Source organism: Anopheles coluzzii, chromosome 2 (genome assembly GCF_943734685.1).
Source record: "Anopheles coluzzii chromosome 2, AcolN3, whole genome shotgun sequence".
NCBI classification, from domain to species: domain Eukaryota; kingdom Metazoa; phylum Arthropoda; class Insecta; order Diptera; family Culicidae; genus Anopheles; species Anopheles coluzzii.
Genome location: NC_064670.1, coordinates 104,486,350 through 104,508,621, shown reverse-complemented (window position 1 = coordinate 104,508,621; position 22,272 = coordinate 104,486,350). Strand labels below are relative to the sequence as shown.

At 45.9% G+C, this 22,272-nt stretch overlaps 5 protein-coding genes across 6 annotated transcripts in view; 3 read left to right on the top strand and 2 right to left on the bottom strand.

Moving 5' to 3' along the window:
• The window catches only part of LOC120949541 (uncharacterized), an 84,848-nt gene extending 68,499 nt beyond the window's left edge, over positions 1-16,349 (top strand). Inside the window, exons 5-9 of one of the 2 annotated variants that reach the window (XM_040366910.2) lie at positions 2,118-2,302; positions 11,212-11,407; positions 14,536-14,748; positions 14,827-15,057; positions 15,162-16,349. In XM_040366910.2, the coding sequence (XP_040222844.2) occupies positions 2,118-2,302; positions 11,212-11,407; positions 14,536-14,748; positions 14,827-15,057; positions 15,162-15,310 (974 nt within the window). In that variant the 3' untranslated portion in view covers positions 15,311-16,349. Of the gene's footprint in view, positions 1-2,117; positions 2,303-4,882; positions 5,079-5,168; positions 5,382-5,465; positions 5,697-6,925; positions 9,445-11,211; positions 11,408-14,535; positions 14,749-14,826; positions 15,058-15,161 lie in introns of those variants that run through there. The other variant, XM_040366911.2, reaches the window with a different exon arrangement.
• A 900-nt stretch (positions 16,350-17,249) lies between these two features.
• LOC120947977 (INO80 complex subunit B) lies at positions 17,250-18,400 on the top strand. The gene is made up of 2 exons (XM_040363900.2): positions 17,250-17,361; positions 17,437-18,400. The coding sequence occupies exons 1-2, from the start codon at positions 17,325-17,327 to the stop codon at positions 18,396-18,398; spliced, it is 999 nt and encodes a 332-aa protein (XP_040219834.2). The 5' UTR covers positions 17,250-17,324; the 3' UTR covers positions 18,399-18,400.
• LOC120947979 (dynein regulatory complex protein 8) lies at positions 18,395-19,238 on the bottom strand. Its single transcript, XM_040363902.2, has 4 exons — positions 19,217-19,238; positions 18,905-19,145; positions 18,630-18,840; positions 18,395-18,562 (listed from the first exon to the last, which is right to left on the bottom strand). Exons 1-4 carry the CDS (start codon positions 19,236-19,238, stop codon positions 18,500-18,502), a joined length of 537 nt encoding a protein of 178 aa, XP_040219836.1. The 3' UTR covers positions 18,395-18,499.
• Positions 19,239-19,552: 314 nt separating this feature from the next.
• LOC120947978 (BTB/POZ domain-containing adapter for CUL3-mediated RhoA degradation protein 3) lies at positions 19,553-21,481 on the top strand. Its single transcript, XM_040363901.2, has 2 exons — positions 19,553-20,077; positions 20,150-21,481. The coding sequence occupies exons 1-2, from the start codon at positions 19,912-19,914 to the stop codon at positions 20,863-20,865; spliced, it is 882 nt and encodes a 293-aa protein (XP_040219835.1). The 5' UTR covers positions 19,553-19,911; the 3' UTR covers positions 20,866-21,481.
• On the bottom strand, positions 21,246-22,200 carry LOC120947980 (intraflagellar transport protein 20 homolog). The gene is made up of 3 exons (XM_040363904.2): positions 21,936-22,200; positions 21,697-21,851; positions 21,246-21,616 (listed from the first exon to the last, which is right to left on the bottom strand). Exons 1-3 carry the CDS (start codon positions 22,057-22,059, stop codon positions 21,500-21,502), a joined length of 396 nt encoding a protein of 131 aa, XP_040219838.2. The 5' UTR covers positions 22,060-22,200; the 3' UTR covers positions 21,246-21,499.
• Between the last annotated feature and the right edge of the window lie 72 nt (positions 22,201-22,272).

Here is a 22,272-nt window from a genome sequence, read left to right as displayed (position 1 = left end):
TTGCTTTACGGACCTTTCGAAGCGCTCATTCACAGGCCTCGAATTTTTCATTGAGTCACTGTCAAGGCAACAGACATGAGAACGCGTCTTGACCTTTACAACAACCCCATGCCGCCGCCGCCGCAAAGTGGGTGCGTTACGAATTGAACACAAGCGCCTGCTATTGGTGCTGATTGAGAGATTTTACTCCTTCGTTTTGCCCTTTTTTCTGTCTCATTTTTTGTTTCTTGAGTGAGTCACGAAATTTTCACAAAATCAACCCAAACGATCGAAATCAATTCGATGCGTATAAATAAACTCCCACATTGGTTGTGCGGTGTTGGTGTGTCCGTTGTGTGCGGAATACAAAATCAGGCACACGGATCGGATTCAATTTGGTCGCCTCTTTCGATGCACAACAGCAACAGCACAATTGCAATACACTGCTGCACAACAAAGTGATGCATTTAGAAACTCGAAAACGAAAGGGAAACTAGTCGGGTTGCCCGATGCATCGCAACGCACCGCATTGGAAAAACTAAACCACCATCATCATCAAGGTCTCATTGGCATGCAGAACGAGACGCCCGTAACCGGACCAAGGATACTAAGGTGTGCGGCGAGCAGAGTAGTGTCTTCTTGCACCCAGCTCCAAGTGCAGTCCACCCAATGTCCGGTTTTCGTTTGATGTACCCCAACAGTACCGAGAAGCTCCCTGCCGATCCTATTTGTTAGGGGGGGGGGGAGAAATTATTTCTATTACGGGGTGCAACAAACCAACCAGCACAACCCACAGAGAGGGTGGTGTAAGGGCGTCTTTTTTGCGCACCACGTCTGGAAAGTTTTTGATATCGGATTGTTTTACAGTGTGCGGTTGTAATCACACAGCAAGCGCAGGCAGAGGCAGCTTTTCCTTTGGTCTTTTATTTGATTACAGAGCACAAGGAGTCCCTTTCCCTCCCGCTCGGTGTTGGTTTGAGGATGGTAAAACAAAGACGGCAATCGACAGACGTGATGCAATTTAATAAAAGCCAATAAATAGTTTCACCTGCTTTATGTAGGTGGAAGACACCGTTGCGTCCTACTACCAACAAGTGTGGTGTGGAGTTTTGTGTTGCTTGACAGCAATTTGAATTGAGCTAACGAGAGTCGTTGAACTTGTGTACGTTAATCAAAGATAACGTAATAGATTGATATTGAAAACAAATATTTGGATTTTTTTATTGAAATTGCTACATGAGGATAAAATTCCGAGTTATACTTCAAACAATAGGTAATTCACCAAAAGATAAATATGATTTTAAGTGAAGTTAAACTCTCTCATTTTGCTTTTTTTTTAATTTATACCATTCCACATGATGGTTTATGTGAAGATATCGAAGTCAATGTAAACGTTGACGTCATAAACCGAGTTTATTTTGATCCAAATTTATGTTCATGCGTAGGCAAATTCAATTATCCAAATGTTTGGAGCATATAACTTCTAATTTCAACAAGAATTGGCTACTGATTTGGTAGACACGATTGCTGCCACTAAGTCCTTTAGAGGCAATTTACATAAATATAGTATTCTTAAGTTAAAGAAGAACTTTAATCTTCGGTTCCTTGAATCACACTCAGTTTGTTTCTCAAAGTTTAATATCTATAGCAGCTATCAGTCCCTTCGAGGTTCACCTCGTGAATATTTGAGCACTTCACTGTAGAGAACAATGATCCAAAATTCCCACATTTAATCGCATAACATATTCCACGCAGCAATCAAATAGAAATAGACATGGCCTCGTTTACTAAGCGATTATAGTTTCATAAAAGACATCATCCGTCCCATTAAATGTGAGCAACAAATAGCTCAACACTCTTTACTTACTTACTTATCCGGCGCTACAACCGCTTTGCGGTCTTGGCCTGCCTCAGGAGTGTCCGAAACCGCTCACGATCTCGCGCCTTCGTCTGCCAGTCCGTTATCTCAACACTCACACATAGGCAAATCAGAGTAACTGGGCCACTTATCGGGAAGAGATCTCAAGTCATCGCGTTGTCATGCCGTTTTTGATGTAATCTCGCATCTACACACCGTACTGTGCACACATACAGTGCCCTAATGCATTCTCCCCCCCTATTTACTCCCAAAACTTTAGGCGAACGTTACGATTTCGTCATCACCGCTGACCAGCCGGTCGGTGCGTACTGGATCCAGCTGCGAGGACTCGGCGAGTGCGGCATCAAGCGTGCCCAGCAGCTGGCCATCCTGCGCTATGCTCGCGGCCCCTACCAGCCTGCCTCGCCGCCCCCAACCTACGACGTCGGACTTCCGCAGGGCGTTGTAAGTAGCCACACACCATCAATCACCATAAAAACTGCCTCAACACGCACACACATACACATCCTTCTCACTGTTCGTCCCCAAGTCTCCTGCTATCCCGGTAAGTCCGTAGGGACTTATCACACACAATGCCATATCACGATTGGGGTAAGATGGGGAAAGATATCTCCTCTCATTCATCCATCTTCCTTCGCGATATGTGTGTTTTGTGTGCCTATATGCGCGTGCGTGTGTGTTTTATTGTACACTTTTTCACCCATCTTTTCACTTTCCCAACCAAAAAAAAAAAAAAGGAAACCCTCTTTCCCGTACCATAAAACCACACCACAACACGCCGCTAGCAATGGGGGCTTGACCTTTTGTGTTTCTCCTGTAAATATTTCACTGTTTGTACAGAACCGAGCCAAGTGTTTGTTTCGCTACCACTATCCCTTCTTTTCGCCCCATGTTTCATCATTTGTGTTTCATTTCCCACACACCCTCTTCTCTTCTTTCGTTCGCGCTGTTTCTTTTGATATCACTGCCTCCCCACTTCTTCTTCTTCCTGGTGTCATTTGTGTTTTGTAAATGTTTTATTACACGACCCGCTTGAGTTGGTGCTATCCCACTCTTTCTCTTTCACTTTCTGCTTTTTTTCGTTGTACGAGATATCCTTATCGTTCTCTATTTGCGTTATCAAGTGTCCACCACTTCCCTTCCGCACCCGTAGACAGTCACCAAGCTCTGGCCCCCTTTTAAAAGGCAATCTCATCCCCACGGGCGGGAGAAAGATATTGCAGTGCGATCACCAGAAAGTGGTTGTAAATAATCCTTTACCACTTAAACCGTCCCTACAGGGCGCTAAAGTGTCCTCGCTGAGTTTGTCTGTCTGTCTCAGAGGTGTCGTTTGGTGTATAATATTTGAAACATTTCCCTGGTTCGTCGTTTTTTTGTAGATATATAAACGCGCTTGTAGACAAACCAAAGTGCACTGTTTGTACAAAGAAAACAAATGATCACCTCTTTTCTTTTCCGTTTTCGTTCATATATCTGTACCATATTGTAGAAAAAAAGTATGTAAATTCATTGTAAAAAAGGCAGAGTAGCTTTTAGTCTGTACAAATCTATCATGATTCTTGCTCCAACTCTCCAGCAAACAAAATAATGATTCTAGAGCAGCGACCGTTCACGGCAGCACCAACAAACGATGGCAAAAGCCAACGCGTCTTAAGGATATTACGCACCAGTAGCGCCACTTCTCATCCTCTTTGATCTTGAAACAAAAACAAGACAACAAAAAACTTCCTGAATACACACTTTCAGGCAAAGAAAGCAGAAGGTTTCCTTCTCGAGCAAGCACACGCGCCTTGTTGTACGCGAAAACACAAAAACGAAGCGAGCGAGTCGGTAAGTGATTGTGAATTAATTATTACGTTTGTGCAAAAAGGAAATTCCGCGCTGCCCTCGCGCGATTGCCCCAAGGATCGATTTGTTTGTGTCCTGTTTTCGGTTCGCCAAACGCGACTTTGAGCGATCCAGAGATTAACTTCCCTCCGGTGGGCAACACACGACACACCCCAACCTACCAGAGGTAGCGGATTGATCCCCTTTGTTTGCGTACTGGACGGCACCATTTACCTCCAAAGACGGCGCACGGCAGCCAAACACTTCAGTGTGACCAGTTGACAGCTAATTAATCGGTGCCGTTTGTACCACACAACGTCGTTCCATTGTTCCATTAGGCGGTCGTGTGCATGTGAAACGACACCCTAAAAATAAATACACATACTTCCGATTATTAAAGCCGATAGAGACTCCTCCTTTGTAGGGCCTCTCTTGCCTGGCATATGGCCCGAGTCCGGTTTTGGTCGAGTAAGCAAACCCCCTAAAGCGGATATATCCGTTAATCCAACACCCCCAGAAGGATCCTTCCCGGAAGCGATACGGGGCGAGAAAATTTCCGACGAAATTTATTATGTGCGCTTGGTGAGGTGAGTGTTTGTTCTTCTGGTTTTTGGATTAAACGAAACGCATTGTGTTGCGTGCAGGAAGCATTATAAGCTGTGCTTGATGTTTTGAGAAAAAAAACACACAACGAACAAGCAATCATTGTTTAAAAACTTCCTTTCTTTGACCCAAAGAGTATAAAACGGAGCAGATGGAAAGCTCTTTTGTAGCAAACACGCCCTTCTTGCGTTGGGCTGCTGACCTCGATAGCTTGGGGCTCTCGGCTATCTGCCAATCTTCATCGTTGCCGTCGTCGTCCTTTTTCACCTCGGAACCATCATTCCAGTCAGTAGTCGTCGTTGTCGCCTCCCCCCCCCCCCCCCCCCCCAAACATTGACCTCATGTCACTCATGCAACAAACAGAACCCCTCTCTAAATCCCGGATCCGTATCTTAATCGACTGGCTTTTCTCTTCCCTTATGTACATAAAACATCCCCATACACACAAAAAAATCCGTCTCAAATCCCGCACTCGTTTGTACAAAATCTCCAACACCCTCTGCTCTGTGTGATCGCAAAATGAAATGAACAAACAAAAAAACAAACAAATTGCGCACCATCAACAACGTCGTCGTCGTCGTCGTCGTCGGGCAGGTCATGAATCCGCTCGACGCTCAGTGCAACGTCCAGCGGGACGATGCCATCTGTGTGAGCCAGCTGAAGAACGCCAAGGAGATTGACCGGGCGCTGCTGCAGGAGAAGCCGGACGTGAAGATTTTCCTGCCGTTCCGCTTCTACCTCTACCGCCCGGAGGAACTGTTCCAGCCGAACACGTACAACCGTTTCCTGGGTGAGTGTTGCAAACGCGCGCTCGTTGTCTAGGCCTTAATTCTCCCTAAAACTGTGACTATAATATCGCTCTCTTTATTGGACCCAACAGTCGCCCCGACCGGAGATCATGTCATTTCGCTGATTGACGAAATTTCGTACCTGTCCGCGCCGGCCCCGCTGCTGTCCCAGTACGACGACATTAACCCGGAGCAGTTCTGCAACGGTGACAACCGGCCGGCCGACTGCGGTGCCAACTGCATGTGCACGCACAAGGTCGACATTCCGCTCAATGCCATCGTGGAGGTCGTTCTTGTCGACGAAGGTACGCATTACAAGCACGCATTACGTACAGCATCATCCCCAGAAACTCATCTGATCTGCTCAATTACTTTGCCTTTTCCAACAGTCCAACAACCGAATCTGAGCCATCCGTTCCATCTGCACGGTTACGCGTACAACGTGATCGGTATTGGCCGCTCACCGGACTCGAACGTCAAGAAGATTAACCTGAAGCACGCGCTCGACCTCGATCGGCGCGGTCTGCTCCACCGGCAGTACAACCTGCCCCCGCTCAAGGACACCATTGCCGTCCCGAACAACGGATACGTCGTGCTGCGATTCCGTGCCGACAATCCAGGTAAGATACAGAGAGAAAGAAGGAGAGAGAGAGCGAGCGAGAGATAAATGGATAGGTAGATGAATAGAGCAAGATAGACAGAGAGATAGAGAGAAACATGAGAGAAATATAAAGAGATAGCAAACCGAGAGGGATAGAGAGATAGATAGAGAAATAGAGAAATAGAGAAATAGAGAAATAGAGAGATAGAGAGATAGAGAAATAGAGAGATAAAAAGATAAAGAGATAAAGAGACAAAGGGATAAAAAGATAAAGAGACAAAGAGACAAAGAGACAAAGAGACAAAGAGACAAAGAGACAAAGAGACAAAGAGACAAAGAGACAAAGAGACAAAGAGACAAAGAGACAAAGAGACAAAGAGACAAAGAGACAAAGAGACAAAGAGACAAAGAGACAAAGAGACAAAGAGACAAAGAGACAAAGAGACAAAGAGACAAAGAGACAAAGAGACAAAGAGACAAAGAGATAAAGAGATAAAGAGATAAAGAGATAAAGAGATAAAGAGATAAAGAGATAAAGAGATAAAGAGATAAAGAGATAAAGAGATAAAGAGATAAAGAGATAAAGAGATAAAGAGATAAAGAGATAAAGAGATAAAGAGATAAAGAGATAAAGAGATAAAGAGATAAAGAGATAAAGAGATAAAGAGATAAAGAGATAAAGAGATAAAGAGATAAAGAGATAAAGAGATAAAGAGATAAAGAGATAAAGAGATAAAGAGATAAAGAGATAAAGAGATAAAGAGATAAAGAGATAAAGAGATAAAGAGATAAAGAGATAAAGAGATAAAGAGATAAAGAGATAAAGAGATAAAGAGATAAAGAGATAAAGAGATAAAGAGATAAAGAGATAAAGAGATAAAGAGATAGAGAGACAAAGAGATAGAGAGACAAAGAGATAGAGAGATAGAGAGATAGAGAGATAGAGAGATAGAGAGATAGATAGATAGAGAGATATAGAGAGATAGAAAGATATAGAGAGATAGAGCGATAGAAAGATATAGCGCGATAGAAAGATATAGAGAGATAGAGCGATAGAGAGATAGAGAGAGATACAAATAGAGAGGAAAAAGGGGATATATATATATATATATATATATATATAGAGAGAGAGAGAGAGAGAGAGAGAGAGAAATATCTCTTTCTTTGCACACGTGTACTGTTTGCCTTTCTAACGCTGCGTTTTTCCTTTCCTTCATCACTTCCTCATTTCCATCTCTCCCCGTGTAGGATTCTGGCTGTTCCACTGTCACTTCCTGTTCCACATCGTGATAGGAATGAACCTGATCCTGCAGGTCGGCACCCATGCCGACCTTCCGCCGGTGCCACCGAACTTCCCCACGTGCGGTGACCATTTACCACCGATCAACTGAGGCCCTCGCCGTCATCGGCCAGGCGTAGGACAGTAGGAGACGAATCCCTCATGCTCTCTCGCACTGTCTGTCGCAACGAAAGAAACAAACCACACAACACACCACAGGGAATCAAACCACGTTAATAAGCTCATATCGTTTTTTTTTAATTCGCTTTTCGTAAACGCGTGCGAAACGGGGAACGCTCGTGTCCCTCGTTCGACGCGACGCGATCGCCTTTCTTTAATATTATTCTCTTCCTTTGGCGTGTACTTGTACGTACAAACCAGAACAGGGCATGGTTGTACCTTTTTTTCTCCCTTCATTCTAAGCCATTCCCTTATCTTGAACAGCTTAACTGCCTCTGGGAGCGGAGAATGGCACAATTTCTTCCGCTTCCTTTGAACAAAAAAAAACCATGAAAATACTCTCTGTCACCCACAAAACAAAGGCGGGCACAGGCGGTGGGACACGCGTTGTCTTGCTGCCTCTATCGCCTGGGGACAGAATAATTATTATCCCTATGTTTTCTTTTTGAGTACTTCGAGTACGTACGACTCTTACTTGAATGCGCGCATACTACTTTTTTCACGTACGAGAGTTTTATTTTTCATGTTGTAATTTATAGCGCCAAGCTTTCCAGTGTTTAAGTAAATTAATTGTAGATAGAAATAGAACAGGGAGGGAGAGAAAGTGAAAACGAGGTGGCCCGCGTGTGGGTGGGGCGAAGAAAAGAGTGATGAGGTGTAGGCAGAGTTCTGGTGTCCTGCTGCACTCTCATCACTCTGCGCGCTCTTCCGATGCGCTGGTTCGAAGGAAGTCAAATGGGGCAGAGACAAGTAAGCAAAAACAATGCTAGTATTTTTTCTCTAAATGTTTGATTGCATTTCAACACGGGGGCCGGATTGGGAGTCAAGCGCCTTCAAAACATGCAGCGCAAAAACACAGCCGACACATTAATAATAACCGGCAAAAGCGAGAATTAACAGGAAGGAGAAGAAGTAGTAAACAACAACACCAACACATTTCCTAGTGCAAAGGTTTCGTTTGTTGCCATATTTGTTTGCTATTGTTGATTGCTGTTACCGATTGTTTGTTTCTTTTTTGTTCTTGTATCATCTGTTTTTCTCTTTCTTGTTCACATTTTACTATTCTTTTATTTTATTTTATTTTTTTAATCATTTTTGGGTTTCTTTTGTAGTTCTTTTTTACTTTACTTTTTAATATCGTTTTGCAATTGACTTTTCTGTTATACTTTTTTACTTTTTTAACAAGATCTGTTTCTTTTTTGCTATTTCTGAACAATTTTACCATAGCAAATGAAACAAACAAGAGACTTGCACGGATTAATGTTGGTACTTCTTCCTTTCGGCTCCCAAGTAGCATTCGGCCACCAGCCACACGTATCAAATACCATCAAGTAACATCCCATCATCCGCCCATAAAAGAGTGTGCGGTACAGAGAATGCTTACAACAAAAACGAAAGATAAGAACAACACCCCCATACTCCTCTCCTTACCACCCCGCTTTCACAAGGATTCGATGGTTAGTTTGTAAATATTTGATAAACAAAAACAAAAACACAACAAATACTCAGCGGCTCAGAAGCGAACGATAAAGTGCGGTTCGGCCTGCATCATACAATCACCCGTCGTCGTGTATCCACCAAACTCATGCAGTACAACCCGTGTTACATTTTCCCCCGTTACAACGAAGCATAATGGCATATACATTCTCCTCCGCACCCTTTCGCTCCTCTCCAAAACAAATAAAACGAAGGGTAAAGTTTAACATTACATTGTAAATACTCATAGCCTCGGCCTGTTAGCAGACGCTATACGCGCACCCACATATATCATACCACTACTACACACCTCCCCCTTCGTCGACCATCAAAATTTCCCTATGTATTATAAATGTTTTTCTCTTCGGGTTTTCATCCACGTTTTTTGTTTTGTACACATATTTTGATTTGTTTAAACTTTTCGCTGCCCCTCCTCTATCGCCTGTGAGTGAAGAGTGATGAGAAGATCGTCACACTTAATCGCTATGCAAAAACCCCTATCATGGTGAGATTTTCACAGCCCAACACTGGATGCATATGTATGTGTGTATGCCACCACACACCTCCCCTATCCTATTTTCCCCCATTACATGGACAGACAAAGCCACAAAAACGGCAGCCCGCACCCACACAAGCTATCGTATACAATGGATTATATATATTAAATAAAATAAAATAAATCTACTGTTAATGAAAAGTTCAAACACAATCTGCTACACCGGCCAACCCTTCCCCCTTAAAGCGCATTTGTGAAATACACTTCCGGCGCGAGTAAAACCAGCTAAAGCATAGCAAGATCTGCCAACTATTAAAGAAAGTTTTTTGTAAAAAATATGTACATACATTTGTGTTTTGTTTTTTGTTATATTTAGCTTTTAAGTTTGCGTGTAGTTTCGTTTGTATTTAGTCCACATACTACTAACAAACTCTCTCTTTCTCTTTAATGCTTTTGATACTTCTATTTCTATCGCAAATGTCCTTCTCCTCTTCTCTATCACGCTCTCTTGGTCGTTCTGCATTTTAAATCCCTAATTGTACAGAGCTGTTTGATGATGTTCACCTTCAACTTTCAACTTTAACTTTCAGCGGCACACTGATCGCACAGAGAGAAAGAGAGAGAGCGAGACATTAGTAAATAGTTAAGCTAGCTACTAACACAGCAGCATAGCAAACCTCCGCCCCTCAAGTCCGCTGGAACTTTCCTTTACTTTGCTTCCTGTCTGTGTCAGTGTCGCTTAACTGTGTTTTAGCTTTCAACTTGCCGCTTTTCCCTGCTGCTGCTGGGTTACCGCATCACCAGCACACCGTCATGTTTAAACTTTTGCTATCCAACCGGTCGCTTTTTTCGCACCTCAGCGCGTGTGTGTGTAGCACCACTCAATGCCTCACTTTGCCAGCACAAGGTAAGTAAAGAAAAAAGCCAACCCCACCAGAAGCAAAGCAAAGGAAAAATCAATAATTAAAGCTGATGCAAAACTGTTGCCAAAGTGATGCCAAATTAATTAAATATACACGAACGCCCGGGAGCAGGAGAAAAATTTAACCTGCTCCCGTGTCCTGCTCCCGGGCTACACATTCGAGCTAATTACAGTGCCCGTTAAGCCGTAAGTAGGGTTAAAGAGGAAGAGGTTTATTAATCGTGCTCTGTTTTTTTATTATTAATTTGCTGGTGCGCCTGTGTAGCACATGCCCGGAAAATGAGAGGAAATGGTGGCTACACACTCCCACACAGAGTGAGCTATAAAGAGTTAAATTTTTGTGTTCCGTTCCCAGCGGAATCCCTGGTACAAAACGAAAGTTTTAGTTGCCGAGCACATTTTTGTGTGCTTTAAGTGGGGCTGTAATTTAAAAAAAAAAACACACAAAATAAATTGCACATTAGTGTTAGTGATGGAAGTACAGCAAGCACAACAAAGTGCAGTTTGCCATTTCCAACACAAGAGGACACACAAAAGTTACCAACTAAAAGCAGCAAATTGTGGTTGGAAAAGAAGTTCCTTCATTGTCTTGCCACAAAACGGTTTCGTCACGCCGGACACAAAAGAATGCAAGAATAAAGTAGGCAACATTGTTAAAAGTTTTACACGGACAGTACACGGGTCCCCGCGAAAATTCCGCTTGCTCCGGGTGTACCACGAACGTTACAGCAGAAGAAGCTGTTCATTTTTTATGCTTCATTATATGATTTTTTCAGCTTGAAAACAAGACACAATCTTGCATAAATTCATGTTTGTAAATTACCATCAACTTGTTTCATGTCCCTCCCCTTCTGTATATATTAAATATCTGTTTTTTATCCTGTAGCTTATATATGTACCACAATGTGTTTCAAACTCAACTGTTCTTTCACGGGTCTATTCCACATCCCGTTTCATTACCTATCATCTTCTTCAAACTCTACTCCCTTCACCACCACCACCACCACCACAGCTACAAAGCACCTTTTATTGTACAGAGTCGTAAGTTCTTCCTCCATCGGAACCATTTTCTTCAACCAACACCGAGAGCACCAGCAGAGCCTTCACCGTCCCCCCCTAAATCCAGCCAATATTGCGACCTGCCATAATACCTTGGACTTCCATTTTGTTTCAATTCCCAGGTCATGAACCCGCTCGATGCCGTCTGCAACGTGCCGCGGCCGGATGCGGTCTGCGTGAGCAATCTGCGCAACGCCAAGAAGGCGGACAAGGCAGTGCTGTCCGAGCGGCCCGACGTGAAGATTTTCCTTCCCTTCCGGTTCTACTTCTACCGCGTCGAGGAGCTGTTCACGCCGAACACGTACAATAAGTTTTTGGGTAGGTAGCGCGGAAAAGCGTTCAAATGAGTAAATGATTCTTTGACCAATCTCGACAGTAGGTGTCAATGGACAAGCTGGTGAAAGTTGTACTGAAAAGGGAGAATGGCTGTCGCTGACAAAAATCCGTGTCACTAGTCGAAGGGTTTTTTTTTGGTTCTATTCGAAGGAAAAACTGTCCTCGCCATCATTTGCGGTTGGTGGTTGGTTTTATCATTTCAGGAACTTTGTTCACCTATCACGACGGATGGGGAAATGAAGCTACTTTGAAGTACCTAGCACACGCTTCCGAAACCTATTTTGTGTCATGGCCTTCTGCTTGCAGCTGTCACTAAAGCAAGCAAAACGAAAAGCCCAAGCTTGCCATGAAAATTGAACCCATCAGAGAAAGCATGAGCTATTTTCGCTTTCAAATGAATGAGTAATGATTGCATACACGGTGCCGTGTGGATTTCACTACTGTTCCAAGCTCCCCGCTCCCGTTTTTAGTGACAGTCCTTCCCTCGGCAATGAGAGGCTGATAAGACAGGTAACAGAGCAGGCACAGGAAAAAAAAAAACATTACACAAAATCCTCTTTACACACACATACACACACACATACTCGGTCCCAAACGAGAGTGCTAAAAATATCCTCTCATCTTCAATGGTTTTGCCCCACACAGTGCGGGATGAAGTGAATATGGTGAACGATTGTAAAACGCCATTTTCATCGCAAGGCATACATGCGACGAGAAATTGCATTTTTCTCGCACCACATCCGGACGGCCGATGCTGTGATACTAAACCGTACCGGTACCCGGAAGGATGGTCAGTTCACTCGCTACTTGAGCGACTGTTGCGATACTGCGGAAAGTAAAAACCCTTGTATGCTCGTCGGTTGTCCAAACGAGAATAAGTGGCTTCTTTCGCATGGATGGTGTACGAGTTGGAGAGGGGATAAAGGGCAAAAGAAAAGTCGACAAAAATAGACATCAACGGAGCGCACATTTCCACATGCCACCTGTGGTGGAGGACTTCCTCCCTGTTTTTTTTTTTGCCCTTCCTTCTACCACAAACAGAGCGAAAGGTTGAAACAATTACCAGGTGCGCTGGTGGATTGTTTTGAAAAGAAGGAAGCCGCCTGTGTTGGAGACGACGCACGGCGAACACAAACATTGGCTTTCGCTTGCCTGCCCCGTCTCCTTCACTGGTTGGTATCCCGGGGTACCTCCCGGGATGGGAGGTTTTAAAACGTTGTAGCACGGGTAATGAAATAAAATACCACTCACCGGCGGCAACTTCCCTTCCCGAACGACACTCCCGCCGGATGGCCGGAACGACGATGGCAAGTAAGAGAATGCAAGCTTCCCAACACACACTGAGGTTCGCTCCTTTATGATCCGACAACCGACACCGGGGGACTGCACTGCACACTCACCTGCACAAAAGCACAGCACTGCACTGCACAAACCTCGGGCTAAGGATATTACCATTCCAAGGTGTACTATGATGTGGAGGATGATTTTTGGTCTTGCGACGGACGGCCAACACAAACGAGGACACGGGCAATGTACAGCCACTGCGGTGCTATTTTCAGCCGACCGTGTTGCGTGCTTTGCAAGCGCACTGTCATTCTGTGGTGGACTTGGGAACGTTTCCGTTGAGCCCGAGTGGGACGCGAGGAAAAATCGAAGATAAGACTTTACCTGTAATGAAAACCGGCTTTATCTGAGCCGGTGGTGCTGCAGCCGGTAGGTAAGAATTCGAGTCTTATTTTCAGTCTGCACATGGTGTCGGCGCGGGGAGAACCTGGGATGCCACTTTCCTAACGAACTGGTAATTGTTGCCGCTTTACTATCTCGCATCCTGGGTTGATTCAGCGGCGAGCTGCACTACAATGTTTCCAATGGTTGCTTCAATGTATGAAGCGGTGCTGGTTTGTTGCAAAGAGAATAGCAGGCCCTCGCTTCCTCGTTGAGTGTGGCAATGCGTGGGAACACTGTTTTATTTAGCTTCAAAATGAGATTTGCTGTTCCGAAACCACCGTACTGTAGTTTTACACGGTTTATTAGATCACACTAGAACGGTTTATTACAGACTGACCGACTGCGCAGAGCAATTCGCTCTTTTATAGTGAGAAAATACTGCCAATGTCTACTGTGATGAGCAGTGTCCAACATACTATCAATCGGTCTACTTTGATGGGCAGCATTAAACATACATTAAATCGGTCTGCTTTGATAGCTTGGGACACTTGGTATAGCATTTGATGACACCGGTTGCATGTGGGACAGTGCCGACGAGATTTGTGTGTTTATTATGGTTCAGACTCCTGCTAGGTTCAAGGTCCGAGTTCCAGCCCAAGGTTAGGTTTCAAAGCTAAGGTTTCAATTCCAGGACCTAAGAATTTCACGATAGGTTAAGATTCCACTTCAGGATCAATCCAGGCTTTGAATCAGTTCCGGGAATCGTAAGGAGTAAAGATTTGAGGTCAGTTCCAAACTCGTTATTGATTAAGGTTAGTCTCAAAACCGGTATAATGAGCCCAGGACTGATAGGAGTTTGGTTCCAGAATTGGTTTTGTATTCGGAATCAGGTTCGGTACAGGTTCAAGCTCTGTTCCAGAACTGATATGAAGGCAGAATCAGTTACTAGACTGGTATAGATTGAAGATCAGTTTTAGGATCGAAATTGGCCAAGAATAGATTCCAAAGCTGATTTCACTTTGTTAGCAGATTCCGGATCAGAATCAGTTCCAAGACCGATGTAGGCTCAAATCAGTCATACTACAGGTATTGGTTTGATATCAGTTACAGATCCGGGATAGATTCAGGATCTGTTTCTGTTGAAGTTTTCCGTTCGGATCGAATCCAGAACTAGTATGAGTTCGGAATCAGTTTCGGAACAGGTCCAACACTGGAATAGGTTCTGAAATAGTTCAACATCAACTTCAGTTTCAGTATATAGGGCATTGGAGTTAATCCCATCGTCAGAATAAGTCCAGTATCAGCTCCAGGAACAGTTTCCTTTCGCATGCTCCTCGAAGCTGATGGGAAACCTTGGAATCTGCTCTACAATCAGATCCAATCAAGCGACGTCAATAATAATCTCTCTCCTTTCCCATTCACTTCACTTCACCTTAACATAGTTGCCCCCGGTGGAGATCATTTAATTTCGCTCATCGATGAAATCTCGTACGTATCGCCACCGTCCCCGATGCTGTCGCAGATCAACGACATTCCGCCGGAGCAGTTCTGCAACGGTGACAACCGCCCGCCAGACTGTGGCCCGAACTGCATGTGCACGCACAAGGTCGACATTCCGCTCAACGCCATCGTGGAGGTAGTGCTCGTTGATGAAGGTAAGCTTCCGTGCAAGATTCCAATAAATTTATGTCTTCACTATCAAACGTTTGCCCCTATTTTCCATTTGCCCGCAGTACAACAAGAAAACCTGAGCCATCCGTTCCATCTGCACGGTCATGCCTTCCACGTAATTGGTATGGGCCGCTCGCCGGACAGCACGGTGAAGAAGATCAATCTCCGCCACACACTCGACCTGGATCGACGAGGTCTGCTCAACCGACAGTTCAACCTGCCGCCGCTCAAGGACACGATCGCCGTCCCGAACAATGGCTACGTGGTGCTGCGATTCCGGGCAGATAATCCCGGTAAGTAACGGCTAACGCTAACGGTAACGTCTCTCGCTTCAATTGTGTACTAAAAAATGCTCTCTCTCTCTCTCTCTCTCTTTCTCTCACACAAACTGAAACAGGATACTGGCTGTTCCACTGTCACTTCCAGTTCCACATAGTGATCGGTATGAATCTGGTGGTGCACATCGGTACCCACGCTGACCTACCGCCGGTGCCACCGAACTTCCCCCGATGTGGCAACCACATACCTCCTATAAAGTATAACTAGTAGAGCAAGCTGCGTAGCGTTAGTAGTACATCAACCATTCCTGTGAAGACTCGTATGTGTCGCTATAGCAACCAAACTGCGTGAAATGTTCCAGCCTTCCAGCCCACCATTACTACATACGGCGCTTCCATCGGTTCGCAGGTTTTAGAGGGAAGGCCCCCGTGCGTGCTGCGAGTAAGGAATGTTCATTAGAATAAGGATATAACAAAACCGTATATCGAGTGCATCAGTGATCCATGCCGTACGCTCAGCAGTCTTCCAGCTAGCTGGTGGTGGGCGCTTCCCCCTTCTTGAACGATGGTAGAGCCATTTCTTGCCACAGTGCGCTGTAGTTAGGATAAATGTACTTAATACTTAGTGTTTTTGCGATTCATCCCCTCCCTAGAGGCTTCTCCTCCCCCATAACCCATCAGGCCACGCTGCTAAACGCTGGTTCCATCTAAACACATCCTACATTTAAGTCGTGTCTCTCTCTCTCGTATCTGTCCGAACCTCCCCAAACCCACAAACTATAACCGCGAACGAATCAGTTTTTGTGATTTTATACGCTTACGCTCTCGAACACTATACTCCTCTTCAAGCGGTTCGACATTTGTCCCTCACCACTGAACCACCAAAGAACGCGACTGACTGGAGGGTCGGGAGGAATTCAAAACGGAACTTGTTTTGCTTCCACCTGGCAAACCTCCCACCACCAAAGGTGCTAAAATGTGCTCAATTTAAGCTGGATAAAATATTGCCCCCGGAGCCATATTTCAATTTGGATTAGCAAGCTCCTCTCTACCTCGTGGCGATACCCGATAGCCCCACCATACCGTACGGGCTGCGTACTTTGCGCCTGGGTCAAAGGTCGTTTCGCCAAACGTAGAGCTCCCGGCCCGGCTCGACTTTCACAACGATGCTGCTGGATTTCTTTTTCATTTTCACACTTCTTCAAACGGGAAGTGGATGGTACGGTCTGGGCCCTGTACACCTTTTCGCGCATCTACCAATATCTGGTTGTGTATTTATATGCTTTTGTGACTTTGTTTTGCGCCCCGCGTAAGCGCACGACGGAAAAAGATATGCGTTCTTTTCTTATGGCGCTTGTGGGAAATATGGTGGGAAAATGCTTCCTTTCCTGTGTAGTTTTGTGTTTTGTTTTTTTTCGTTTTCTTTTGTGTTTTGTAATGCGTTAGAAGTCGTGAATTCAGGTACAGGCAGAGGGATACCGAAATGGGCAAACTGAGTGGAAGTAACATTTAAAGGAAGGAAGATGGGCAAAACTCGCCCCAAACTCGACACTACTGTACCACACTAGCGTAAGAATGTAAAATGGAGCAAGATAAAGAGAGAAAAGAAGAGCAAACGAGAAAGAAAAAAACGAAACCATGTTCAGCCAATAAATAAACTCTAATACGAACAGTGAGAAGATAAGAATAAAACTTGTGTTTTCGTGTTTTTTTTTGCTTCCGTTTGCCTCGATTTAACGAGGTTTTGTGGCGGGCGATTTAAGCCGTCCGAAATATTGGAACTGTGGTTTTGCGGTTATGTGGTTATTCTCGGAATTAAGGAACAGCATGAGAAAATTATGGCTGTTATAACTTTTTCGCATGAAAAACATCTGGTACATCTTCTGGTACGCTTCATACTGACAATAAAAGAAATTAAAGGGAGCCTTTTTGTTGTGAAAATGATATGAAAAGGTATATTTTTTGTCGTTCTTCTGTTATTGCTGCTACTTTTTATCTAATTACTTTCATTATACCAGGCGTCTCCATCACCATTACCGCCAGCAGCAGCGTATGCAATCATTTTGTATGCAATGTAATGCAGCGCCACTTTGAATAATGGTGTTGCTTATTCGAACTACTTTCAAACGATTTCATGTGTGCTACATTTTTCACCGGGCAGGCTTTCATGACAGCAATGGCAAAATTGCACGGCGGGCCGTCATCTCCAATCGTAAACAAACGCGACGGATGTAAACAAACAGCCGCGCTTCACCACAAAATTCTATCTTTCGCATCCAAAAATGGGAAAAAGGAGAGATAATAATGTCGAAAAAGATGGTATGTGGCTTTATTTTTCAACCCTTCCCGTATTTCTTCATTTCATATTGTGTTTTTTTTTTGGCTGTTTTTTAGTCGAGATTCCCCCTGAACCATCGCACTCGCGGAAGCACAAAAAGCACAAAAAACACAAACGAGCCCGTGCCCAGCCGGAACCCACCTACGAGGTGGTCGAGGAGCAGCAAGCGCTCGACGAAACCATGGAGGTGGTGGAAGAAATCGAATACATGGAAGCCGATCCCGAGCCGGAAATAGTGTCGGAAGTGGAAACGGAACTGCAAACCACAATCGATTCGAACGCCTCCCAGCTCGACCTGCTGAACGACTCGCAACTGTCCCAGCAGCAGAAGGCACTGTCCCCGGGGAAATCGCTCGCCGCCATGAACAAAGCGGCACAGAAGAAAGGCCGCAAACGGGGCCGAGAGAGTGGCACCTCCAGCGAGGAGGAGCGCTGGCTCGATGCGATCGAGTCCGGCAAGCTGGAGGAGGTGGACGATGAGCTGAAGAAGATCAAACCAAAGGACCCGCGGCTGATGACGGCCCGCCAGCGGGCAATGTACGAGCGCGGCACGGACAAGGAAACGGCCCCCGGGGTGGAGCTGCTCATGTCCCTGCCGACCGGGTACAAGGAAAAGGTCATGACGGAGGAAGCCATCCAGAAGGCGCAGCTAAAGTCGCAAAAGCGCAAACAGATGGCGGACGAGAAGCGGGAAAAGGACAAAAAGAAAACGATGGAACGGTTGCTCAAAAAGCAAGACTCGAAATCGGTAAAAGCGATCAAAAACCGCCCGGTGAAGGAGAAGGTACCGATGATCACGTACATCAACAGTGCCGAGGGTGGATCGATCTCGCTGCCGCCGGAGGTAGAATTTCCGCTCGCCAAACAGCCACCCCGGGATCCGCCGAAGCCGACGCTGTGTGCCGTCCCGAACTGTAACAACCTCAAGCGGTACAACTGCTCGCGCACCAACATTCCGCTGTGTAGCTTCAAATGTTACAAGGCGAACGTGGAATCAATAAAACGAATCATCTACTGAGAAGGGCGTAAGAAGGCACACCAGTTGGGAATTTATTTGCAAAAACTTGCGCTCAAAAATCGACCTGCGGTGAAATGGAAAAGGAGGAAAGAAAATGACCATCAGCGAATGTTTCGATTGCGGAGCTGTTCGGCAAGTGCATAGATAGAGTCGGGTGGTTCATGCTGACAGGGAAATGAGGACGGCAGGAATAGAGCGACTAGTTGATGGTGTAAACGGTGCAAATCTTACCAGCAGCTGGTTAAGGTACAGCTCGTACGCAATCTTGTCCGTTGCCATGTCGACGGCCACTGCCATCATCTCTTCCAGCTCTTCCACCGTGAACGGTTCGCCCTCCTCGGTGATCAGTTTGGTCATGTACTCCTTGTCCACGAACCCTTTTCCCTCCTGGTCGAGCACGCGGAACGCTTTGAGCAGCTTTTCCGGTGGTGCCGGTTCCATTCTGTTTGAGACAGAGGTAACGATAGAGCCCTTTTTCCGATCCGGTCTTTGCACGCCATACTTACTTATGCTCCGCAATCAGCTGACTAACGTAGGGAAGAAATTTGGACAGATGCACTGTGCCGTTCGAATCCTCAAATTCAGTCGCCGAAATGACTTCGTTCACGTCGGCCTCGGTCGGCACACAGCCCAGAAAGCGTAGAATGGTTCCAATCTCACGAACGTCAACCGTTTTATTGCCGTGATGGTCAAAAATTAGAAACGCGTCCGCAACCCTTTTCTCCAGCTCGTTGGCTGGGTTGATGTCTGAAGGAGCAAGATAAAGAAGAATATTGTAAATACATGAATAAAATAGTTTTTTTTCTGCTATAACTTGCCTGAATATTCGAAATCCGCCATAGTTTCTAATGTTGTGTACGAATGCTATTGATCAAACTGAGCGAATCGAGCTACGTAGTTCGTTACCATAGCAACACAGCAAACGACGCACAAATGATTGTAGCAAAATTAAGAATTTAATTTACGAGTAGATTTGTTATTTGTATGATAAAACACATGTTAAGCTTAAATTTAAATACCATTTTTCTAAATTTCTAAAGAAATTGGCCTTTTTCAACGTATTTTTTGAACGCCCTCGAACGAAGCAGCGTTGACAGCAGCGCGCTTCCCCGAACTGTCAAAGCGCAAAGCGCACTGACGTTTGCTCCTCTCTTGCCTGTCAGTTTTATCAAAATACACAGCAAACAGCAAGCAAATTACCAATTTGCACCTCCCAAAATTATTGCTCCCGTGCCCCGCCGTGTGTTTGTTTGCGTGACTCATTTACCGTTACCATTGGCCTGCCTGTTCCCGACGCTCCACGCGACCCACCGGTGAAAGGGACCGCCGCCAGGTTGCGTCCCCCGGAAACGCTCGCGTTACGCCCACCACCAGCAGCCCGGGAGTTCGGTCCGGGAAGAAGGCCCCCGCCAAGTGGTTGCCCTCCAGTGTGGTCCCAGCGCTGCGTACGTAGGTTGAGCGTACGCAACAGCACCCAGCGGCCAAGATTGAGCCCGACGGAGCAGCTGCCAGGATGTCGGGTGATCAGAAAACCCTCATCAAGGGCAATCCGTCCCAGTACGTGAAGCTGAACATTGGCGGCTGCCTGCACTACACCACGATCGGGACGCTCTGCAAGCAGGACACGATGCTGCGGGCCATGTTTAGTGGGCGGCTGGAGGTGCTCACCGACTCGGAAGGTACACTGCATCGATGTGTCACGGAAGGGCAAGCAGGTTTAATGCTCTCTCTTACACGCTCTCTTCCCATAGGTTGGATTCTGATCGATCGCTGCGGCACACACTTTGGCACGATACTGAACTTCCTGCGGGACGGTAGCGTGGCGCTGCCGGAAACGACCAAAGGCATCGCGGAGCTGCTGGCCGAATCGAAGTACTACTGCATCGAGGAGCTCATCGAGGCGTGCGAGAAGGTGCTGGCGAAGAAGGAGCGCGAATCGGAACCGATCTGCCGGGTGCCGCTGATTACGTCGCAAAAGGAGGAACAGTATCTGATCAGCACGGCCACCAAGCCGGTAGTGAAGCTGCTGATCAACCGGCACAACAACAAGTACTCGTACACGAACACATCGGACGACAATCTGCTGAAGAACATCGAGCTGTTCGATAAGCTTTCGTTGCGCTTCAGTGGGCGCGTGTTCTTCATCAAGGATGTGATCGGTTCGAGCGAGATCTGCTGCTGGTCGTTCTACGGCAACGGGAAGAAGGTGGCGGAAGTGTGCTGCACCTCGATCGTGTACGCCACGGACAAGAAGCACACGAAGGTGGAGTTCCCGGAGGCGAGGATCTTCGAGGAAACGCTTAACATACTGCTGTACGAGAACAAGAACGCCCCGGACCAGGAGCTGATGCAGGCGACGTCGCTGCGCGGTGCGGTCGGCGGCATCAGCTCGTACACGAGCGACGAGGAGGAGGAGCGGACCGGGCTGGCCAGGTTACGGTCGAACAAGCAGAACAATCCTACATGATTCACACATCAGCTAGTGCTGAAGCGGAAGCTGTTGCCAAAGAGGAACTGAACCGTTTGCCCCCGGGGGCCCCCTCGCTCACGTCTAAACCAACCGCACACACACACGGGCCAGCTCGAATCGTTTCTAGTGTGTGTGTGTGTGCGAATGTGTATGAGTGCTCGTGGGTCGTGTGTGCATGTGAGCAATGACGCAAAATGAACAAAATGGGAATAGCTATGAGAGAAACAAGTTAAAATTAAGAACGCGTTCACCTCCCTCCTTCCTGGAGGGTCAATCCTAAACCGAATCGTATAAATATTAACTTATCTTCCCCCCTCTCCTGTCTGGGAGCAATCCTGCGCAAACACCAAAGGAAGATGGATTGAACATTACGGAGGGGAGAGCCTTTGCGCTCCGTGGAAAAAGTAAAAAAACTACGGTAATTCAATTTTACAGTTAATTCAACACACTCAGAACTGGATTGTGGCGAAAGAAGCAGAAAGTGGCAGTGGATAACTCTATACACACATACACAATATCTCCATGAAGCTCTAAAGGCATTAACTTTAAAACCACGCATAGTAAAAAAGAATAATAAATAATTAAAAAATAAAAACATTCTATTAGATATAAACGCTGCGAATCACGTTTTTCATTGGTTCTGGTAGAAATTGTCGATCATTTCCTGCTGCTCCGACTCGATCCGCTGCAGATACTGGTACTCGATCTTCAGCTTATCCAGTTCGACCATTTTCTCGATTATTTCGCTCTGCAAAACAAAAAATTAAACAGCATGTTAATTCACGGAAGGAAAAACATCGTTCCATCGCTTCTCCCTCCCGTTCTCACCTGTATTTGCTGCTGTTCCGATTCGCGCTGCTTGGAGAACGTTTTCAGCATGTTCTGCACGCCCACCGCACGCATCTTCTCCTGGTCGACTTCCGCCGCAAACACCTCGACAATGTTGGCAAACTGATCGATGATCCGGCGAAAATCGGTCAGTTCTGGGTGAAGAATGGATTCCGGCAAGAAAAAGGATAGTTAGTTTGCTGGCCCCGCTCGATCGTGGACCACGCGACGCGACTTACTCTCGGTGAACCGTTCACACTCATCCTTCAGCTCGTTCGTTTCGTTCGCTACCTCCGGATCGATCACCCGCAGCGTGTACAGATCGTCAATGTACAGGCCGGATTTACCAAACTCTTCACCCATGCTGTTTTGCGTGCGTTTTCCACGAAGAAATGTACAAAATGTACGCCACGCCAAAACATCGACCGAAGCATAACTGTTTGTTTAGCGCAGTTACCATAGCAACACCGGAGTAACGTCAGGAGCAAAGCGTGTCCCCAAAGCGAAACGACATTCGGCGGTTTTTTACGCAAGTACGCAACTTACCCAGTGGAAGACGGTCCCCCCAGGGCTGAA